Below are 23,234 nucleotides of genomic sequence, written 5' to 3'. Positions count from 1 at the left end.
GTCAACATGGAAAGCAGTGGACAAATAATATGTTGAAAAGAAGAAGAAATTTAATCAATGAATGGTGAAAAAGGGGGTAAAAGTCTTATATTATAACCCATATTTATTAAGAATGGCCTTTTTATTAGCTCTCATTTGATACCCATATTGTTACAATACAAATAATTTTGGGCAAAAGGACCCTCCTTTGGGCAGTCGGGTAAAAAGTAAAACATCCAGTAAGTTTATCGAAATAAATATAATTCAAGAATACAATCCAGTTCACAGGGATAACAATCGAATCATAATAATATGCAGTGAGATAAAAATATCTATCACATTGGCAGATCAAAATGACAATAAAGAGTAGAAATTAAATAGGGGCGCCAGCCATTTTCTTTAGTCACATTTTTCATGTGAAATGGGATGAATATGTAAAAAATAATTTTGTTCTTCATCAATGTGTTTTAAGTACAGCATACCTTAAATCTTGCTTTTTTTTAAATTACGCCATTTTTAATTAATACTTTATTTGAATTAACTGATCCAAATAACGGTATAATCAATCGTCAAATTACAACAAACAAATAATTGACATACTTAACTAAACATAATATCAATATCTCAATTAGCGTTCCACGATGATAAACTAAATTAGTTTCGGTTTCAAAATAGCCCATACAAAACAGTTTTGAGGACTTTGCCTGTGCAGCATCTGCACTATCTTAACGCTGCTTTTATAAAACTCAGTATTTGAGGCCAAAACCACCCATTTGGTATCGCATTGTTCTCACAATCTCATTTAAATGCTTATAAAAGTAAATTCATTTAGGAAATTAATAATTCAGTCTGGAATTCACGATTATACCCTCATCTGAAAGTAAACATCTAAAACAATAATAAATACTCGTAAGAAATGGACGTTGAAATATCATAAGAGAACTTAAAGTATCATAAAATGGTGATAAATTTTATTATAAAAATATACAATAACACTAAAATATCCGTAACCGTGCAACGTTGATCCTATTTCCTTAACACTACACTAAAGTCGTCGAAAACCGTCATAAAGTAACATTTTTACAGTTAACCTGAGGCAAACTTTATTACATAAGACGATTGTTATATTTCTTTTTGGCTTACAAAACAAAAAATGGATAATTAAACTGTAATACTATTTTTTATTCATTTATAAATCAAAGCTTGCTATCAAATAGAAAATCGAATCGAAAAACATTTTTTGCCTAAAACAGAGTTATAAGGGTTTGAAATTCAAGATTAGACAGAGTATTACTTATATATACTTGCATATAAAAAGATAAAGATATAAGGTGACCCGGGGCAAAAGCAACTAAAAAAAAAAATGTGCCGCCAATGCTACCATGACCAATATAATTAGAAAGGTTATACAAATAAATATACTTAATTGCTCACATTTCAATTAACGGTTTCAACTTCAATTACACTACAAACAGGCTTAGGTTTTCCAATAATTTATTTTATTGTTCCAAGAGAGCAGTAATAAATAGTTACATTCACCCCACCGTGAGGTTAATGTGACTAATAGTTATAACATTGTTGTAATCAGTAAATATACGTTGGGGGATAAGAGTACACTCAACACCTATCCGAAGATGGTATCTAGTTGCCAAGAATAGGGCTCAGTCTCCCGCAAATTCTTTTTTTAATTTTTATGGGGTGAATGCAACTATCTTCCATAGTGGCTAGTGTTGGTATACTACTTATCGATAAATCTTTATAAATTAAATTCAACATTTTTTTTAATTTTTTCTTTGCCATTCTTTGACCTGATATTTCCATGACCTCGGTATTTGTTGAAGTCATTTAGCTATACAGCTTGAGTTTTATTGCAATTTGAATTGCTTGCTGTTTCAATCCATCTAAATAACGGTTTTTTTTTTGTTAATTTAGGGCTTATAAAGTCTTAAATACTTCTCACCTATTGCAGATCTTGAATAGTAATAAAATATGTGAAATTCGGGGTATCACTAGCAAATGGCATTTTTCATACATAAACTATGGGGCTATTGCAACTGTTGAAATAGTTGCAGTAACCCCCTGTACCCGAAAAGTTGAGGTTAATGTAACTATATCAATAAAATATTAATTGGAATACCTACAGTTCAAATAAATATACCAAAAGCACTTACGTTTTATCTTTTTTTTAAGACGAACTTGTGTTTTTCCAGAAAACGGCTTGTAATATTTTTTATAACACAAAAATAAACACACGACACGGCAAAGCGTTGCTTTAAAATGGCGGCTGAAAAAATATGCTCTGTCGGTATAACAGTGAGCGATCTAGGAACGCCGTCTGTGTTTTATTTTATAAAGCAATGATTTTACTACGCTCCATCCGATGGCTCTTTTTACAAAAACCATTACATTGAGAGAAACTTCAATTAGTTACTTTAGCCTCATAGTTGCTTTCGCCCCGGGTAACCTTACACTAAAGTACCTACTCCATATTCATAGAGAATATAAAAAAAATAGAAAGAGACAAATGCATAGATTTTACAAAAGTTCACTTTAAATTCAAATTTTAATCGAATTATTTCTTTTCTTTGCTAAACATTGGCTGCATATCTAATTTATATTTTCATAATATAATAAAATATAGGCCATGTCAAATACCGTATTATAGTTATTTGTTGAATCCATCATAAATCATCAATCGTTGAGAAAAAGTAAATATGTAGATAAGGTTCAGTACAAATTGAAAATGAAAACTGACTGCTCTTTTTTTCTCGTACATGGGCCAATGAAGTACTTTACCGACACTTTGGGCGTGTCCTGCGTTACCAAAATTGTCTCTTGCGTTACCAAAAAAATCGTACTTCCAACAAGATATTTCACGGTTCAATAGGTTGAACTTACGTAGAATGGCATGTATTAATGTACACCTTCTATTAAATTACAGAAAAAACATGTTTACTTACAAAAATCTGCAATTTTTTGAAAAATGTCGCGGACAGATTAGTGTCGGTAAAAAAGTTGATTCGTCCACATACCCTAAAATGAACATAATATATTACAATATAAGACCTAAAAATGCATTGAATTTAATAAGAATCGCCTTTTAAAATAAAAGTCTCACATCAAATGTCCGATTTACGCAGTCACGCTCAAAACAATCTCACTTATAGTGGACCACATTGCGAGACTTAGGCTACGTTTCCAGCAGAGCTTTGTGAGGAATATGCTATCATGATCATGAACCAAAAGAAAAGCTTCTACCTATCCTGGCTCTGCGCAGCCCTAGTGGAAACAGCAGCGGAGCGAGAATAGGTAAATAAAGCTTTTCTATAGGTTCATCAGAAACCTTACTCGCAAGGCATCTTCGCACATCTCTGATGGAAATGCACCTATAAAAGGGAAACCGCCTCTTGTCTTAGCGCTCCCTTTTTTAAACTTCCAATACTACTTAGCAGCCGTTTATCTTTTGTTGTTAAGGAACGCACAAAACAAATGTTGAGCGGTTCTCGTGTTGAAATAAAGCGTGTCGCCCGCGAACAGGGCGAGTCTCCGAATTGGTTATTGCCTATTGAGATTATCATTATCACTAGTCACTGGGTTCAGTACAAGACCTCGTACACTGTCGCTTTCTTGTCGCCGGAGCCGGTCACTATGAACTTATCGTCCGCTGATATATCACAACTGAGCACCGATGATGATTCCTTGGACTGAAACAACGAATAAATATTGCATTTGACTAACTGCTGCTAAAAATAGAGACCTGAGGCCGTATTGTCTAACGTTTCTGACACGCGATCACAATCAAATGACAGTTCTTGTGTGCGAAATAGACATGGGTAATCTCAACTCCGCGAAGTGATCTGACTCACTAGATCCAGCTCCGGTGTCGGTACCGAATCCGCTTATTGAATCCGACTCCTTTATTGACTCCGGTTCTTTCGAGCGATTATTAATTTATCTATGGCCGATCCGCCCCGGCTCGGTTCGGTCGGTCGGTGTCGGTACGGTACTGCGGTGCCCCACCCGCTGACTGAACTGAAGTACAGATTTGTGAGAGAGAGAAAGATTCGTTCGTTAGTCCAAGTCCGAGTACCGAACCGAACCGACCAACCAAACATAGATAATAAGATCCTAGTCCAAGATCCGATCCGCAGGGCTACTAGGAACCAAACCGAACCGAACCGACCGACGAACCAAACATAGATAATAAGATCCAAGTCCAAGATCCGATCCGCAGGGCTACTACGAAACTCCAAAATCGAAGTTCGTATCGTGCGGTCCCTCTGACACTTAATACGAGAGCGAGAGGGACGGTACGATACGAACTTCGAGTTTCGTAGTAGCCCTGCCGATCCGATCCGAGCCGAGCGAGAGCGAAAGCAGGCGGACGGAGCGAGTCAGTGTGAGTGAGCGTGACGGCGATCACGAGCGAGGCGAGCCGCTCGATCCAGTCGGAGTTAGTAACTCCGGAGTCAATAAGATTTGAAAGGAGTCATTAAGGGATTCGGATCCGCTTGAGGATCTGACTCTTTTGAATCTTCAGATCCGGATTTACCCACCTCTAATGCGAAAACTGTCATTTGATTGTGATCAGTGATCACGAGTGTCAGAAACGTTACGCAATACTCTCAGTTGTTCGACACTGTTTTTCATTAAATTGCTACTTAGTCTGGTGTTAAGAGTAGTTCCAATCATTTATTTTCTCGATGGCAGATCTAGTTTGATAGTTATAGAAGTGACCAAATAAGTGATCAGTAGATAAGACATAGATCAAATTTTGTGAATTTCATGTGGCCTTCGATAATTTAGAAGAACAAGAATTTATAGTAAATGTTGATGAGAGCTCATCGAGTGACAGTGACGATTCATCAGATTTTGATTAAAATTAATACTTAAATAAAAATTACCTGGTATTATAATTATTTTATTTCATTGTCGATTATTATAAAGAGGAAAGATCTGTATGTTTGTAACGAACAAACTAAAAACTACCTGACACATAAAAAATATTTCACCATTAGAATTCGCGTGTCATGTATGCGCTTAACATTCTGTTCGTGCCACGTTCCTATCACGGTCATGGCATGATGCGTTGTAGCGTGTATATAGACCTTTATGCGTCGTTGCGCAGGGCCCGTAGCATTTACTACTCATGCTACGTGGCAAATCCACCACTGCATACCTGGAATATACTGGCACCGTAAGGCGTGCGCCACGCGTTGAGCAGATTGTCCTTCCCTGTGGAGGCGAACCACTTGCCCTGGTGCGCGAACTTGAGCGCGAGGACGCATGACTCGTGGAGCAGCAGCTGGTAGCGGTCCGGTTTGCCCGCGTGCAACACTTCCACGTGGGAGTTCTCCATGCCCACTGCTAGCCAGGAGCCTGGCCACATGGGTTTTTGTTTAATACAAGCATTTTGCTGATGTATTTTTTGTTGAATGTTGGATTTAAAGCAGCCTATGTACAGTCAGCATCAAAAGTAGCGGATCACTTTTTTACTCGGTCGCATTGACATATTAACATGATATGTTGCATTGCGTTCAGTACATGGTTGTAAAACGACAAAGTACGAAAGTGTAGGTACAACTACTTTTGATGCTGACTGTACACTAGTCAAAAGGAAATAAGGGCCACTTGACTTTTATCGGTAAAATTAATACAAAATACCTTTGCATTTTTATCTAAATACATTTAATTGAATGAAAGGTGTTTTTATCGTCGTGTTATGTAGTATTAATAAAACCAATTTTAGACGAGGAATGTTCCCTTGTTCCCCATACATAACCAGCACCGGTAAGGGCCATATAAGATAACATAAGATAAGATCACGGCGCGCTCGCTTTGATCGCTCGGTTCGCGCGTTTTGTGGTCGCAATTGTACTTAACACTCCTCCTCGCTTCGCTCGTCTTTATAACTAACTTTCCGATACCTAAATTGACGGTAAAAGTGACCAATTACATTATTAAAATCTGTTCTAAATAGGAACCCTTTCCAGTGCTAGTTATTTAAGATACTTATGTACTGGGAACAAGGTGGAATGTTACATATAATATATTGAATGATGATGATTAAGGTGTACCGGAGGGGCAGTATCCCAGCGAGAAGATCTGCGAGGAGAAGTCGTGCTGGTGCAGCTGGCGGCCCTCGCGCAGGTCCCAGGAGCGCACCGTGTTGTCGAGGCCGCCCGTCCACAGCCGCGTGCCGTCGCCGCTGATGTCGATGCAGGACGCGCCGTCCGTGTGCCCTGAGGACCACCCGCACCGCACCTCAGCGACGTCACCAACACTCTCCACGACCAGACCCGAATTAAGCCTGCGCGGCTCTGTGCCAAAATGTACCACAGGGCCCTTGCCCTTCATTTGCTACAAGTTTCCATTATTAAATAAATTGGCTTTCTTTGGCGGATGGCATCATGGTACAGTCAAGTGTAAAAATATTGACACGGCCAATATTAAAATATACACGAACATAATGTTAAGTGCATAAAGTCGTGTTGCATATTTTTGTAATTTTGGCCGTGTTTGCACTTGACTGTACTTATATTGAATTGAAAAATATTTTCACGCGTCTATCTAAATTGTTATTTTTGCAATCAGAAAGCGTTGGTGCGCGGGGCCCCTAGATGTGCGGGGCCCGTAGTATTTGCTACTCTTGCTACGTGATCTTGGTTCGAGAATGAGAACGGTGTGCTAGTGTCTCCTTGTCCTCCCTCGCCTCGCTTCGCTTTGTGTCGGTTTTTCCGGCGCGAGTCAAATGAGAGAGGGTAGATGTAGCGGGCAACTGAATAAATCAAGAGTGTGGATGGCTAGCACTCCTGCAGCTTCCAGTCGCCAAGACTCGTGCCGAGCCTATCGGAGGGGCCTCGCGAGCCTGGATGGGGTATAAAGGTCTTCGAACCAGTGGTGTAGCGTGGGTACAGATCCAGTGAATGTTTTGCCATCGTATTTTCTCGGATAAGTTCGTATTTATCTTACTTTCGCAACTAAAGCAAAGCAGACGAGATATACTTCATCTTTTTCTGATACGTCATTATTACTATCTCGCTCTCATGACATAATTTATCTCTTCGTTGGTATTACTTTAGCTTACTGAAGTTTACTAAATTGAGAAAGCCAGATAAATACGAACTTATCTGACAAAACACGATGGAAAAACATTATTCACTAGGTATCAGTCGCCCGGGGCAGAAGAAAAATTTGCCGCTCTCTTATTTAGATATTTAAATTTTAAAAATTATAATATAGTATACAAGAAACAAGACGTCATTATTGTACTATTATTTTATAGAAAGGCGATTTCCCGATTTCGTCACAGTATAATGACAATTTCATGCTCATTTTAATTCTACATAGTACCGACTCTTTTAAAAAAAAAACTTATTTTTAACGCGGAAAACCAGATTAATTTTTGACTAAGTGCAAAATTATATTCTTAGTAGTTTTTAAACCAATAAATAAACGATTGAGTTGGAACCTACCTACTTAGCTGCGACTACACTTACATATACGTATAATAAATAATTTAAGTACGTACCTTGGAATTGCCTAACTAACACCTGATTTTGAAGGTCCCATACTGCAATGTTGCCGTCAGAACAACAACTAAAGCACACCTGAAATAAAACATTTAAAAAATTAAGCACCGTTTTCATATTTCCCTCTTTCCTCAACCATCTATTTTCTACACGATTCTGTCTTAGTAATATTTATTTACCTGATTATTCAATTTTTCCCATCCATAGCAACATTTGAAACTGTGAAATTAGTTCGGCTAATTATAAGCTTTCGTTTACAAGTCCGTATGTAAGTAAATCAGTCCAGTGCGTAACAAACATACACACGCACACACGCACGCACATACATACAAAATTTCACATTTATAATATTAGTAGGATTACTAGTTCCGTGGCTCTTAAATGGGACTGGGCCGGGCATGTTTGCCGGATGCACCCACAGAGATGGGCGCACACAGCCTCATAGCGGGTACCGCGTACCGCATGACGGGCACCGACGGCAACGCAAGACGAGGCGCAGAACTGAGCGAGTGGCCAAATATAGCTCTGACTAGGGAGACGTGGAGGTCAAGAGGGAAGGCCTTTGCCCAGCAGTGGGATACAGAGGGCCTACTCCGAACTTCGAAAATCGAAGTTTGTATCGAATGACACGAACTTCGATTTTCGAATTTCGTATTAGCCTGCAGTTGTAATCTAAGTAGAATAATAATAATGGTACGTAATGAGGGCTATAGCGTATGAATTCGCCGCTAGAGGCGCTAGTGTAGCGTGAGGTCTCCGAAATGTCAAATCTCATAGTTTTTGGTGAGCTACGCGGGTTTATTTATAATTAGAATAATTTTGTGAATATTTTGCAATATCGAAATTAATTATGGCAAATATGCGTTCCGGGCAATGAATGTCTGTGTTTTGAGACAGTTTTGTCTTTCGGAAACCTTTGTCCTCCTTTTTCCCGAACAAAAACGGGGACTATGCAACACTGTGGCATGCTCGATATTTATGGTACGGTTTTAAGGTGTATTAAATATGATTTTAATCTAAATTTGTTTCCACGCCCGTAATAACAGACTTTGAAAGCCATACTTAAAAACCTCACGCAACAGTGCGCCATCTAGTGAGACAAAAAACGACAGCCCTCATTCGGTGGAGTTTTACCTTGGAGTCGGGGCTGATGGCGAGCGCGTAGCACGCCGGCGCGGAGGAGGTGAGCTCGGCGCGCATGCGCGGCGTGGGCGCGCCCAGGTCCCAGATGGACAGGTTGGACGCCTCGCCGCCCACGATCAGCGTGCGACCGTCCGGCAGCAGCTTCACCGAACGGATGTAGTTGTCCCTTTGCTGGAATAAACAACGTTAACACTTTATTGTACAGTCAAGTGCAAAAATATGTTACCACGGCCTTATTGCGTCGGAATAAGGGTTTGTGATACATATTTTTGAAGAATTCAATTTTTGCACTCGACAAGCACACGAGTTCTTAGCACAAATCGGTATCGATATGGGAGGGAAGGGGGATAGGGGCGAGGCACGGCGGGTCCAGGTAGGTTGCAAGAACGCGCGCGTTTTTAGGTATATTGTTCGTATTTTACGCCATAATATTGGTTTATTTTGATTTTTAGATATTTTTCTGTGGAATGAACTACAGTAATCGTGTTTCTACAGTGTATGATTTATAGAGTAAATCCTAAAATATCCTGAGTTTCAAAACTACTACACAATGTAGTAGTATTGTAACATTAAACTACTATATTGTAGTCCACAACTGTACAATAACATATTGTAATCTTATGGCGTAAAATACGAACAATATACCTAAAAACGCGCGTGTGTTGGAAAACTGTAAATTAGGTAAGGATATTCTGGAAAGCTCTAAAAGTATGCGCTAAAACTAGGTCAACCGGTGTCAAGTGTCTAATAATATTATATATTTTATACGTACCAAACAGTCCAACTGGGACAGTGGCTCCAGCGTGTTAGGCGAGCCCGGGTTAGATATATCCCACAGTTTGACACAGCCTTTGCCCCCGGTGTACGCGTGCCGCGACCCGTTGCTGACGGACAGAGCCACGGCGCAGACGACCTCGCCGTGCGGCAACACCGCGACCTGCCGGGCGCCGCGCGGGATGCCGGGCCCGACCAGCGCGTCCGCCGGAAACGGCACCGGCTGTAGCGGGCCCCCGCACGTGTGGTACGAGTACGCTCTGGAATCAAATGTTTCAGTATCAATAGTCCCTGATCATGAGCAAGGATTTTACGAACCTTCATACAGCCGGGCCAAAGATAACATGGTTACTCATAGGAGTTAAATAAATCATCATTATGGATCTCTGTTGTCTGATTAAATAAATGAATTATTATTATTAATATTATTGCAAACATATAATTTCAAATGGCAGACAAAAGAATGAACGAACGTGTGAGAGTGAACGTGCTAGGTAACGGTAAGAATTGTGTCACTTCAGGAACTTTAAGGAATATTAGAAAGACGATATATAACTTTGGCCAGGTTAATTGAAAAGATCTCTTTTATTTAAGGATATGTTCGCCTTTGTACTCTTTTTGTTTTGTTGTTTTTTTGTATTATTTTTGTGTTTTATGTAAATAAAATAAAGTATTACATAAGTTCTCTACAACAAAATGAAATTTTGTATTTTCCTTATTTTTCAATAGATATTGATGTTTTTTTTACTTCAGTCGTTTATTTTCCAGTTTTGTATCACGATAAGTAATTTAAGAGAAAAATTGTATTCCCATGCATATTCGCTATTCACTTTGTTACAGACTGAGCAGAGAAAATAAATGTATAGAATATTACTAGTTATTAGTCATTAAGAATGGGTCAGACATGTTTGTTGTACTCACGGCTTGTGCGGGGGCTGTCCGTTGGTCCTGGCGAGCTCGTACTGCGGCGGCCGGTAGCCGGCGAGCGCGGGCAGGCCGTAGCGGCCGCCGCCGGTCGGCGTCGACGCGCGGTTCGACTTCGCGCCGGGCGTCCCCGGCTTCTCCTGTACACAAAACCGTCCAACATCTTACCCTATTTTTTTTTAATTAAAATTGATTTTATTAGTTTTAATTTATTTTTTTACTTAAATTTTATTTGCCTATTGTCTACTATAAATTTGTGTAAATGTATTTTTTTGTACTGATTTGTTGCAATAAAGAATATTTGTATTGTATCTTGTGTTTTTTTTTTAATGTAAAGCAGTGTTTCTTTATTAAAATAGCTACACGGATCACCAACTAACCAACTAATTGCAACAAGTGCTTTCCTCTTGTCTTTCACATTGGAGTATTGGAGTCTGAAGAGATGAGTTTGTCCTAATCTAAAAACGGGCGTAGCACGGCTAATAGGGAATATTACGCAAAGCTCTGCGCAGGGGGCGACACTAGCACAAACCGTGAACAAACCGCCATGACAACGTCAGTTCTCTTTATAATTTGTCACCGAATTATTAGTAACAAAAAAAACATGATATTTACATCGATAGCAACGTTAAAGCTATATTTCCAAAATTTTAATTGAAATAATACGACATTATGGCATCCTACGGACAATTAAGACATAAAAAAACTATTTACTGTTTGTGCTATTGAAGCATTCTGACGGCATAACATTGCAGTAATATTCCTTATTATTTAATATTAGTAGAATTAGATCAGTACGTACGTCTTTGGAGCTCTTGGGCGTGGAGCGACTGGATGAGGATCCGCTGCGTGAGACAGGCCGCGCGCCCTCGCCGGGCTCCGCGCGCGCGCCCGGCGACCCGCGCTCCTCCTGCTTACACATACACCACGCAATACACATTACTGCTCTCACACAGGCGTGCATCGAGTCAATGAGGGTTTTTCGACAGGCGAAATAACGCTAGATGGCGTTAGTATCGCGAGGTCAGTTTGACGTTTTAGTCTTGCTTGCGGTTTATTTATCTCTTCTTGTATTGAACAAAAACGACACAGATCAGGGAACACCCGGACTCGAGAAAGAGAAGGCAACAAACTCATCACATTCTCGCTTCTCGGTTGACTCGCCAATCGAGGACGAGGGGCCGAAAGGCTTAGACCGAGGCCGTTCATAAGGAAAGGAACCCTTGGACTTCCGTTTACATACCAAATCACAATGCGAGTTAACATAATTGGCCTCCATGTAATCTCATATACTTCGGTCTGGCATTAAGCCATCACAGTCGACCTCACCCCACTATTTCAATGCTAATATATGACTGCAGTAAAGGGTGAAAATCACAAAAAAAAACGCAAATATGTTTTTGATAGTGAAAGTAAACCAAAAGATAAAAAAACAGACAAGGATAACGAGTTATGCCAAGGAAAAATGCTTAGTGTGAAGTGACCCAATGAATTCTAAGAAGAACATTTAAACTATATGAGGAACACGTTACTCTAATTGATTTACCTCATTAGCTACATCGACAACTAAGTCCTGATCACTTTTCTCTGCGTCACTGTCCTAAAATATAAATGTTTATGTCATTAAATTTACGTACACTGTTTTTGTACATATTAAAGCCATAAGAATTTAACTCGTAGCAAAAAGCGAGCGATTGGAGCAATATTCCTTGGAAGATAGCTAAAAAGCGTCGCGCTGCGGAAGCAAAAATAGAATATCTGTTAGATACCATCGTGTTGTTTGTACTTAAAAAAAATTGCTTCGTTAAAATAAAGCGTCTCGCATATTTACAGTCCAGGTTTACCCTACTTTTCGGGTTGCGGGCTGATCTAGGGCGATAAGTATTACAATAATTGTCAATAATTGCACAATACGGCTCTAATAAAAAAACATTTATTTTGAACCCAGAAAATCAGACTAATTTTCAACGAACTGTAAGATTTGAGCTTTGGTGGCTTTGAAATAAATAAATAGTTGGTTAAAATTAGTTAGCTCGTAAGTGACGGCTGACGGTACAGTTCACTATTACCATGTATTACCATACAAAATGTATGGGGCCATCGTGTTATGATTGATTATGACAGCTCAGAAAAAATATGTCAATTGATTGATGATATCAAATAGCATAATAATAATAATAATGAAAACCTAAAAACTAAAGCCTATTTGTCAAGGGCGAGGAGGATTTTTGAAGAAATGATCATGGCCTGGCAAGGAACAGGCAAAACATGACTGTGAATACGCGAGTGGTCAATATTTTTTTTCATGTTGTGTGGTCAAACCCAAAAATTCGATCTAATAATATGTGAATACTTCGAATTTAAACAAAAGGAGGAGGTTCTCAATTCGACTGTATGTTTTTTTTGTAAGTTTGTTGTTGATAATTCCGCCGATTGTTTCAACAGTCAATTATTTTGACTTATCGGGTTTGACAACGCAACCCTCGTGTCCGAGTCTCAGAGTAGTTCAAAATTAAGTTAGCCAACGACGGCACCTCCCAGATACCTTCGTATTTGACAAGCGGCGCTGTGGGCCGCGACACATACACTACACAGACTGACATGGTGTACCTTCTCCTCCTTCCTTCGTTTCACGTCGAGGGCTTCGGGCTCCGCCGGCGATCGCGGCCGGTACTTTTGTTCGCGCTCGTGCGGCGATACTGAATGTCTCTGTCGGAACAAAACTACGTTTAGGTCAGAAGTACTTTGAATGCTATTTTGAATTCGAATTGATATTTTGCAATCAGCTTTTAACGTCTTTCTGACAACTGGTGAAATAAAGCAAGTAGTGAAGTTAACACATTCAGTGCCAAGAACCCGCTAGGCGAGTTCTTTGTTCGTAGGCAGTTTTCGCTACAAAGCGGAAAAACGCTGCTACGCGCTACAGGGGTAGCGAACGGCGGTCGCGAATATGGACTTCGGTTACACGGTCGTTCTGGCGTAAGTTCAGTCCATCATTCTGGTCAGAATGACGAGAACATTATCGTGTCTTTAATGGGGCTTTCCCCATCCACATTTATCTGTCGTGATTTGATGAAAATTAAAGGTTTCGGCAATCTATTTTGAATAACAAAGAAACGAGAATAATGGACTGAACTGACGCCAGAGTGAGCGTGTAACCGAAGTCATAACCACGTTCTGCATTACCCTTTGTATCCTGGAGTTGGCGAGGCGTTCGTCGTCGCGCGGCTGGCCGGGCAGCGGCGGCGGCCCGCCCGGCAGCACGGCCGGCTTTATGTCCGCCGGCGGCGGCAGCTCCACCTGCGACAAGTACCTCCCTTAAAACAACTGAGGCGGCCTACCGTGGAAGTTTATATCAGGTCAGGATATCTTAAGCGTCCAATGTTACTGGTAACCATCAAAACACGGAGTGTTTTTACAAGCTTTTATTTTGTTTCACCTGTCCCGTTATCTGTCTGTCAAATCTAAATCTTGCAAGTTAAATTCGACCAACTTCCGGATTGACTTGAAATTTGGCATACTTATGTAAATCACGTGACAATACAATAATCTAGTAGTGACATCCTGGTAGTCCAGCCAGGATCGTCTCCGCAGGACGGAACTCTTCAACGGTTAATAGCATTGACTTGAAATGTGGTATGCAAATGTAGTTTGGGTAACAATGCAAGTAGAGTCAACAAAAAGTATAGTCAGCAAAAAAAGCTTCTATTACGAATGAAATTTTTGTGGTTAGGTTAGTTTCAGACTGAAGTCATTTTTAGAAAATCTGTGACTGCAATATTACTTACTATTACAAATAAAATAAGATCTCCATTCTAGCACAAATATCCTATCTACAATTAAGATACCTCCACTTCATGTCCCATAGTTTGGGAGCACTGTATAGTATAGGGCCTCTATAGTAGAGTAGAGTACCTTGTGGTGCGGCGGGGGCGGGGGCAGGTGCGGCGGCGGCGCGGCGCCGGGCGCGAACAGCAGCCCGCCGGCGCCGAGCAGCGCGCCCGCCGCGCCCACGCCGTGCGGCAGACCCGCCGACGCGTGGATCTGCTGCTGGAACCAACCCACCCTCTTATAGCTCTCCGTCTCTGTTAACATAATCAGCCCCAGTGACACGTCTGTGACTTTTTACTTCCCGTTCCTTTTCTAGTTTGAGTTGCCGGGGCCGAACGTAGTTACATAGTTACAACATTATACGACAATTCTAAAGGTAGAAGCACACTGACGCCGGAGGAGGAGCAGTGCGTAGGCGGTGCCGGTTGTAATATTCGAAGTAACGTGAAAGAGGGCACACAGAATACCACGCGGGAAATAATCGTTAGCTCGAATATTACAACCGGTAATCGCCCCGCCACCGCTCTCTGTGTGTTTTAAGTTTGATAGACTTATCACACTGGCGATTTGCGGGCGAGTTAAAAGCGAAGCGAGCGCGCAACGCATTCGCTGGGAGCGTGCAACGCTTTAAGCAGCGTTTCCACCAATAATGTGCAAGGATGTGTTGCGAGGGATGTGTTTTTCATTAACCAATAGAAACGCTTCATTTACACATCCTCACACAGCACATCTCTGGTGAAAACAGCTGAGCGGAGCGAGGCGAGGTAAATGAAGCGTTTCTATTGGTTAATGAAAAACATAGTCCTCGCAACACATCCTCGCACATCTCTGGTGGAAACGCTGCTTAAGGGGCTGCGAGGCTTCCTCGACGCTCTACGCAGCTAACTCGCAGCGCGCTCGCGGGCTAATCGTTAAGCGCTCACAGCGTAAGTGTTGCGCAGTCGCAGCGACTGCGGTGCACGCTCGCTTCGCTTTTAACTCGCCCGCAAATCGCCAGTGTGACAACTGATAAGGCTGTAAGACAGAGCTCTAATAAAAAACTAATATAAATTTCACCCGGAAATTTGGGTAATAATCAATTAAGCTTTGAAATAGGTAAATAGTAATTTGAGCTGGCTAAGTGACGCCACAGATCAGTATTACCACTTAAAAATATAAAATTGAGTTTTATATAGCATTTGGCAGCACGTAAAAAAGTATTTCAATTGATTGGCGTCAAATATCCTAGACTAGAGACTGGGCAAAACGCCTCGCAAGGCAGATAGATACATTTAATAGGTAAATCTAAGGCAAAAGGCGTGAGAAAAAAGTCAAGACTAAGCTTCCTAGTCTTGGTCAGCGTAGCTATGCCACGTGCATTTTTTCCTAGCCTACCGCTTAATTACCTCGCACAGTTTTGGTGGATAATATAAGAGCCTAATTATACTCTATGTTACAAAAAAAAACTGTAAATACATATCGTCACTACTTAGATAAAATCTCGTATCTCAAATCAAAACGTCAACAAAATTGACCCTTGAAATAATGTTCATAAAGTTCACTCAAAAACAAAATTCGCTTTTGAGGTAAATGAATAAATACCTATCTACAGGTTTTTAGAAATACCCTGATAAATGAATAATGCCAATAGACGTGTCTGTCAACTAGTTCTTTAGGTAGGGTTTAAACCCACTTCCTGATGGTACACGATAAAGATTGCACGTCGGACTTCGGAAAGAGACAATTGGCTGTTCACGACGATTTCCGAACACTGGCGACCGTCCATCAATCATCGTATTTATTGTGGCGTTTTATATCAAATAAATACTGCACCTTTATGGACTTAATTAGTTTACGTCAAATGAATGACAAGTAAACTTCAGATATCTATAGAGAGCTGTACTAGAAAAAGGATAGTTCTCTCTTTTTTCTAAAGATGCCATCGTACAACAATTTAAAGTTTTGAAGGGTTTCAACAACTCTTTATTATATATTTTCATCTATGCGTCCGTACTCTATTGCACCTGTACGACTGACAAACGTCACATAAGTAGTGTGTGACAACGCTCTACGAAGCCGAAATTAACCGAGTCGCTACGCTAGTCTCTTTCCAAAGACCGATAACTTTATGGCCGGGTCGGTACTGTAAAATGGTTTAATATGTTAATTCGTGAACGAACCAATGTAATGGTGAAAACAAGCACTTAAACTACATTTTTAAGTGCATCAAATAAGTATAATGTTACACAAACAATGATAGATCAACATCACAAATCGCATAATGTCATTTGTCATGCTTAATAATATTTTATTTGCGGTTCGACTTCGATACGATTTAAATTACATAGTAAACAAGTAACAATATAAAAAAACTAAATAGGACAGGCTGGGTTCTAACTAAATTAACGTTGTAAAATTCACCTAATAACTAAGGCTATTAAATCGATTGTGAAGGTAATATTTATCTTGGTGTTAAATACTGTTAAACATGCTATAAACAATTAAAAAAGCCGGCAATTTAACATGAATTTTAGTTTAGTGCCTGCTCAAAGGGATAGACATCTAAAACAACATGGCTTAAAAATAAGAAAATTAGACAATAATGATTAAAAAAATCTGACATGCGTAACAATAACAAAAAAACGGTCAAATGCGAATTGGACTCGTACATGAAGGGTTCCGTACCTCCATTTCTTGTATGGCGATTCCCGTTAATTTTTAACTTTATTTTATTTTTAGTATTTGTGGTTATAGCGGCCACGGTAATACATAATCTGTGAAAATTTCAAGTGTGTCTAGCTATTACGACTCAAGAGATAAAGCCCTGTGCCTGTGACAGACGCACGGACAGACAGCGGAGTCTCAGTAGGTAATAGGGTCCCGTTAGCACCCTTTGGGTACGGAGATAGAAAAACGATCCCGCTAATCGAAACACCTATCTATACTTGGTTTGGATAGGTCTTTAACTAAATGTAAACAAACTTCAGCTGCCAGATTTGGTACATTCAAGTATTTTAAACATTTTACTTGTCTATCATTGTAATACAAACTAGACTAGTGTATTTCAGTACAGTTTAGATAGTTTAATGGGAGAATTTCAATATTTAAGATACTAATTGACGTTGTTTTGTTTGCATTTAGTTAAATACTACCCATCCAAACCAAGTATATGTATATTTGATATGAGCGTGTATTTTTGATACTACCTCAAACTTTATTAATATACTTTAGTAATATATTACTTTAAAATTAAACTTATTATTTTCCTTACAAAATTAATTAGTACGCAATGTATCACTACGTGATACCACTTTGTTTTTATTCAAAACTTCGCACTTTTTGTCGTGACAGCTGTCACAGAACGGTTCTCTCTCGTATCAAATTATTGTACGCATTACATTGCTGCTCGAAAATATTTCAAAAATGAATTACGCTATTCTAAATTAACAATTTGTTTTGATATCGGTTCACAGCACTTAAATCTTCGTGTGGTTACAGTTTGAGGTAGTATCAAAAATGCACGCTGTATAAGCGTAGTCACTGCACGATCACAAAAAACTTCCGCCGTCACGCGTAAGGACACTAAAGCAAAGCCAACGAGACGAGATATTATACTTCATCTTTGTCTGATACGTCATTATTACTATCACGCTCCTTTTCTGTCTCGTGACATAATTTATCTCGTCTCGTTGGCTTTACTTTAGTGTCGTTCGAGAGTTGTCGTCTCCACGGTCCGTTTTCAGTCCCGCAACGGCGCCACAAATTCAGCTTATATATAGCTTGATCATCATCCCAGCCTATATACGTCCCACTGCTGGGCACAGGCCTCCTCTCAGAACAAGAGGGCTTGGGCCATAGTTCCCTCGCGGGCCCGGTGAGGATTGGGAACTTCACACGCACCATAGAATTGCTTCGCAGGTTTGTGCAGGTTTCCTTACGATGTTTTCCTTCACCGCAAAGCTCGTGATAAATTTCAAATGTAATTCCGCACATGAATTTCGAAAAACTCAGAGGTGCGAGCCGGGGTTTGAACCCACGACCCTCTGTTTGAGAGGCGATAGGTCAAACCACTAGGCCACCACGGCTTTTTTATAGCTTGATAACGCAACGTCAATGGCGCTTTATTTTGTTTAAGACTATGACTATGACGTTCCGGCGCTGCTTAGTGAAAGTTGAGTTGACGCTGTGGACTCCGTCCATACGACAACGCACGAACGCATGTGTGAGGGCACTCTAAGCGTGGCCGGGCCGTAAAAGTACGACTCCGTATCCTTTATGTAAGGCATCTGGTCTACCGGTACAGGTGAGACAATAATTGCTACTCGTTCTAGCTTTACAGTGCAATAATGAATGAAGAATGCTCGTAGCTGAACACAGAAATCTAAATAATAGGTAATAGAAATCTCTATCGGTCTCTCTGTCTTTCCTGAACGAATACCAACGAATATGGGGCTCCGTTGGAAAGTAACGAAATTAATATCACTGACTATAAAAATTTGTTATTTTCAGTGCATGCATGCAAATAGAATATATCTTCTGGAAAGACAGTACCTTGCGTTTATTCCACGTCAGCTGCCTACTTATGTACCTATTTAGATTTCTGTGGTTGGACCACTGATATGTGAGGTCTGTCATGAAGGTGCTCTTTAGATTGATAGAGAATATATTTGTTCACTCACGAAGACGTACCCCTCTGTAGTAATTTATCAGTGTGCAAAGCTCGTACTCTTACCTTGTAAGCACAAGTTGTCTGTGTGCGTGACTGACGGTACCGACAGCAACTACGGACGAGTGCTACGCTACGAACTACGCAGAACCTTCATAAAATGTTGAGGGGTCGCGTCTTCGTTTGTGGATAGATGTTATAACCAGCAAAAACTTTCAAGCTTGACCTGGGCCGTGATTCTCAGTGTCTTCAATATCCAGTGCCTCTAAGTAATCCATAGAAATTCCATTGGGTAAAAGCACATCTGCCAGCCAGCTGCCTCTGAGGAAGGCAGTTTTTTTTAAATTGCATTTATTATTAACATAGCTTTTAAGAGAATAATGTACTAACGATTATATTTATTTAATTTTTTTATTCAGCAAGCTGACCATGGATATTGACTTTGATGACTGCGCGAATCAGTGCCCATCAGCTTAATTTTGTCATCAATCAGCAAATTACAAATACTGCATATTTAATAAGACAGCCACGAAATTGTTAGAGGTGTTAGAAATTAGTTCCAATGAAGTTCTGCAACATGGCCACACCTCACATAATTCAGATGTTACATTGCTGACAACACAATCATGGTGGAGAATATAATGTTAATCACAATACACATGTACCAGTAATGATGGACTTACAAGAAGTTGCTGGAGACCTTGCTGTTGCTGTTGCTGTGGAAACGTTAACATTAAGATATAAGAAATATAAATAATTAAATAGACTAACTAAACAATTCTTACAAAAACAAAACCGGTAATAAATAGTAAGATTGACGGAACAACCTATAAGCCTCTACAAATGTTCTTATATTTAGATTGTTAACAATCAATAATTGAACAAAAATGTTCATAGCTAAAATTGCCTAAAATGAAGTTCACGCAAGTTAAAATAAAATAAGATTTGTATTTAAACAACCTGATTTCACAAATATATACATTTTTTTTTAACTTCTCTAGCTCTAATATTTGCTCAAGTAATATAACTGCAGTTGTTGTAGGAGATCAGCTATGTTATGGTATACACAAATGGACAGTGTGTATATGTAAGAGCAAGTTAATTTGCTTATCGCATTTCTAAAGTTTTGTAGTCCTACATGGAACCTTTATAGTTTAACCATGTCCATCCGCCCACAGCCTAAGAGACTAACTACATTCTTACAATTTTAATGATGGACACTTATTAGTTTAAATGCATGATTCCCATAACTAAAAGCTCTAAAAGAATAAAAGCGAAATAAAATCACACTGGCTCTTATAACATGTCATCAACACCTGTTGTAATTTTTTTTATTCCATATTAAAGCATATCGCGGAACTTAAGTCTATACATACACCCATGTTAAGTTGTACCTAGTTGTGAGGCCGAGCTCTGTTGTGTATGGAATTAAAAAAATCCAACATACCCCAATAATAGCGTTAAGTTCAGACATAGTGACCTGCTTGGCTCTCTCCACTGCTCCGGCCACTTGCTGCTGGTGCTCTTGTGCCAGGAATGGGAGTACTTGCCCTATTATAGCACTCAGCCTCTTGGCTATCTCCGTCTTGAAAAAAAGAAAAAATTCTGACTAAAGAAGTATACTGATATAATTGGCCAAACCTAATCTCAGTAACTTCCACTGACAAACAAGTTTAAGTAGACGAAAATGAAAAATGAACTGAAAAGTTAATTTCAAATTTTACTTCTTCCAGCATAATCAACAAACAAGCACTTCACGGAACTAAAAGATTTATACATGATTGTTTGTTTGTTTATCAAAGTGGAATTCTAGAATAGCAGAAATAATTTACTTTTATGACGGAATATTAGCATGTTCACCGATGACGTAGCATCAGATATTTTTGTGGTAAAGCCGAAGCAAAAATCGCATATATCTTTCCAGTGGCGTAGCTAGGTAAATAAAAAAAATGGGGCCCACTGCTATCAAAACTGGTAAGGTTTTTTGAAGTAAAATCATTATATATAATTAAAAATGCTAAGTAACTTTATCATCAGCTATAAAGCAGAATTTCGAGGGCCCCCTGAGCTTGAGGGCCCCGGGGCACTGCCCCGCCTAGCCCCTTGTTAGCTACGCCACTGTATCTTTCACAAATCATGTATGTATTGTAGTCCTATATTGTAAATATTGGGCAAACCAATGGGAATAGGGTTCTATGGACGCTTTGCCACTGATGTTCACTGTCTCCATACAAAATTATTTGTCAAAATCCCACATACAAGTGTGTTTCCACTTTGGGGACAGTTAGAAGTTGTGAAACCATAATGGAAGCAGACAGATTCCTGAAAAAAGCTTCATTACCCCAATTTAGGGGCACCCGGACAGGGATGGTGTAAAAGAAGCATTTCTGTGACCAAACTTGTTTGCTTTTCGCTTCATAGGCACTTTTGAATTCTATCTTTGCTATTCCAGATTAAATTTATTAATTTTACTTATGAAAAACCATCAATGTTTCACATAATATTTTTAATATTACCAAGCAGAAATACCTATAATATGCTAGTGTCATCATTCAATTGCATAAATATCAAATGCTCACCTGTTTATGCATTTCTACATTAAGGCCATAGGACATTTCATAATACTGAAATAGAAAAAAAATGTTATAGGAAAAGCATGAAAATAGAAACAAAAAATATAGATCTGTTAAAGTGTTTACCATAACATAATGCCTTTGCATTTCTGTCTTCTCACTAGCTAGCTTTTCACATTCTAATTTCAAACTGTAAAGAAAAAAATGGTCCTTATTAATAACACAGACACAAGCAAGATCCTATCATTAATATAATTTTAATTAAGTAATGGAAAAAACAACAGATATTATTCTCATGTTTCAAATGTTTTTCATCTCTGTGGCTTTAAACTAATTTAAGATCCACTCTGTATTGCACTAATTTTGGTAAAACAACCGTCTGTATGACCATATTGCAGGTCCATACCATAAGAGATAAGAATTTCACTAACTCCCAATAAGAATAGTCATTGGCATATCTAGGGTTATCTTTCAGGGGGGGCCTGGCCTGGATTTGTGCAAAGATTTTTGAATCGGTAGCCCAATATCATGACGTGGGCACTAGACCATAACGGGCTGGACACGGCCCACCCAGCCTCCCGTCTATATACACCTATGAGAATAGTCCATAGACTCAAGAGAGCATGCTATGGAGAAATAGATTTAATAATACTGAAGGGAAACCCAAACTTATATACAACTTCTGCGAAAGTACATAAAAATTTACAAAATTATGGTTTGGTGAAAGGTAACCTTGGTACCAAGATGTTTTTAGTTTTTGGCAATTTATTCATGTATTTCATATATTTGTGTAAATAGCTTAAATTAACTACTTACGTATGATATTGAGCTTGTAAAAAGTTAAATTCTTCTTTAATACGTTCTAAAGTATCAGCTATTGTAAACTTAATAGGGCCTGATGAAGGCTGTGGTCCCTGAAACACAAAACAAACACAATAAAAATGTCTTAACAAGTTACGGTAAGCAACTTGAGCTTAAGAAACATATGTACTGTATAGAAAAAGCATTAAAAAGGTAGAAAATAACACAAACCCTTACCGCGGCCGCCGGGTGCCGCGTCGGCGCTGGGTACATCTTCCCAACAAAACAACTTCGACTGTCAATCAAATTAAACTTTCCTTAGATCTAAATAACAGCACTGCCGGCACCATTTCATAGATTATCATCCACCGCTGCTATAACTGGATAAAAACAAGAGAATCGGTCGGCGCTGCTAATGATGATATGCACAAACTTTGCTCCAAAACTTTTGAAATATCGGTCATTATCCTAGCATATACAACTTTTAGTTATTCCTGCTAAAATCTCTATGAAAGATATGCATTTAAATCGTAATTATCATGTATGTTTCATAATAAAAGCAACAGACAGTTTGTTAAATTTGTAACCCATAAATCCACGCCGTAATTTTTTATTTGGCTGTCAATTTGTCATTCATCATTCATTTCATCCCGAAGGCCCAAGCTCTATCGTTCGCTACGTTTCGTTCGTTTTATAAATAGGTATGTTACCATACCATACCACATGATTTACCATTTTCATGTTGGCTAACCTGGATCCAAATCGTTTTAATACAATGTGTGAGACTATGAACGAACGGTTTAAAAGTATACACCTACAGCTTCAGCACTTGGGGCTACCATACAAAAGTAAACATGCACAATGCTTAATGCAATTAGATAATTGATCTTATCATTTGGCTCACTTTTAAATGTGGAGTTTGACAGTTAGTGTGACAATGTGGCAGATACTTTATATGTCAGTTAATGGATGGTCAGCCCAAAGGGTCAGCCAAGGGTCAGCCTGGGTCAGCCATATTTCGTTCCATTCGTT

At 39.3% G+C, this 23,234-nt stretch overlaps 1 protein-coding gene across 18 annotated transcripts; it reads right to left on the bottom strand.

The window, feature by feature from the left end:
* Positions 1-3,046: 3,046 nt before the first annotated feature.
* On the bottom strand, positions 3,047-22,823 carry LOC141439714 (protein groucho-like). 18 transcript variants are annotated; one of them, XM_074104063.1, is made up of 18 exons: positions 22,434-22,823; positions 22,218-22,315; positions 21,528-21,591; positions 21,408-21,452; positions 20,276-20,413; positions 19,512-19,544; positions 14,268-14,402; positions 13,539-13,652; positions 12,939-13,061; positions 11,899-11,952; positions 11,155-11,265; positions 10,350-10,492; positions 9,427-9,688; positions 8,646-8,825; positions 7,511-7,589; positions 6,057-6,221; positions 5,159-5,358; positions 3,047-3,683 (listed from the first exon to the last, which is right to left on the bottom strand). In XM_074104063.1, the coding sequence occupies exons 1-18, from the start codon at positions 22,473-22,475 to the stop codon at positions 3,576-3,578; spliced, it is 2,094 nt and encodes a 697-aa protein (XP_073960164.1). In that variant the 5' UTR covers positions 22,476-22,823; the 3' UTR covers positions 3,047-3,575. The 18 variants fall into 18 exon arrangements, with proteins under 18 accessions (XP_073960164.1, XP_073960178.1, XP_073960165.1 ...); XM_074104077.1 differs by having other exon boundaries at positions 11,155-11,262; XM_074104064.1 differs by having other exon boundaries at positions 14,268-14,399.
* Between the last annotated feature and the right edge of the window lie 411 nt (positions 22,824-23,234).

This window comes from Choristoneura fumiferana, chromosome 21 (genome assembly GCF_025370935.1).
Source record: "Choristoneura fumiferana chromosome 21, NRCan_CFum_1, whole genome shotgun sequence".
Taxonomy (NCBI): domain Eukaryota; kingdom Metazoa; phylum Arthropoda; class Insecta; order Lepidoptera; family Tortricidae; genus Choristoneura; species Choristoneura fumiferana.
Note: the sequence above shows the minus strand (reverse complement) of the source record. Positions and strands in the feature narration are given on the sequence as shown.

What these genes read in the sequence shown, in the direction of transcription:
- LOC141439714 (XM_074104059.1), bottom strand. Translation starts at nt 22,475, where the DNA reads ATGTACCCAGCGCCGACGCGGCACCCGGCGGCCGCG. An exon ending in AACTTAACGCTATTATTGGG is followed by an intron (nt 19,545 to 20,275) that starts GTATGTTGGATT and finishes ACGTTTCCACAG; the next exon opens with CAACAGCAACAGCAAGGTCT. An exon ending in CCATCAGCCCCGACTCCAAG is followed by an intron (nt 7,590 to 8,645) that starts GTAAAACTCCAC and finishes GTTTTATTTCAG; the next exon opens with GTGTGCTTTAGTTGTTGTTC.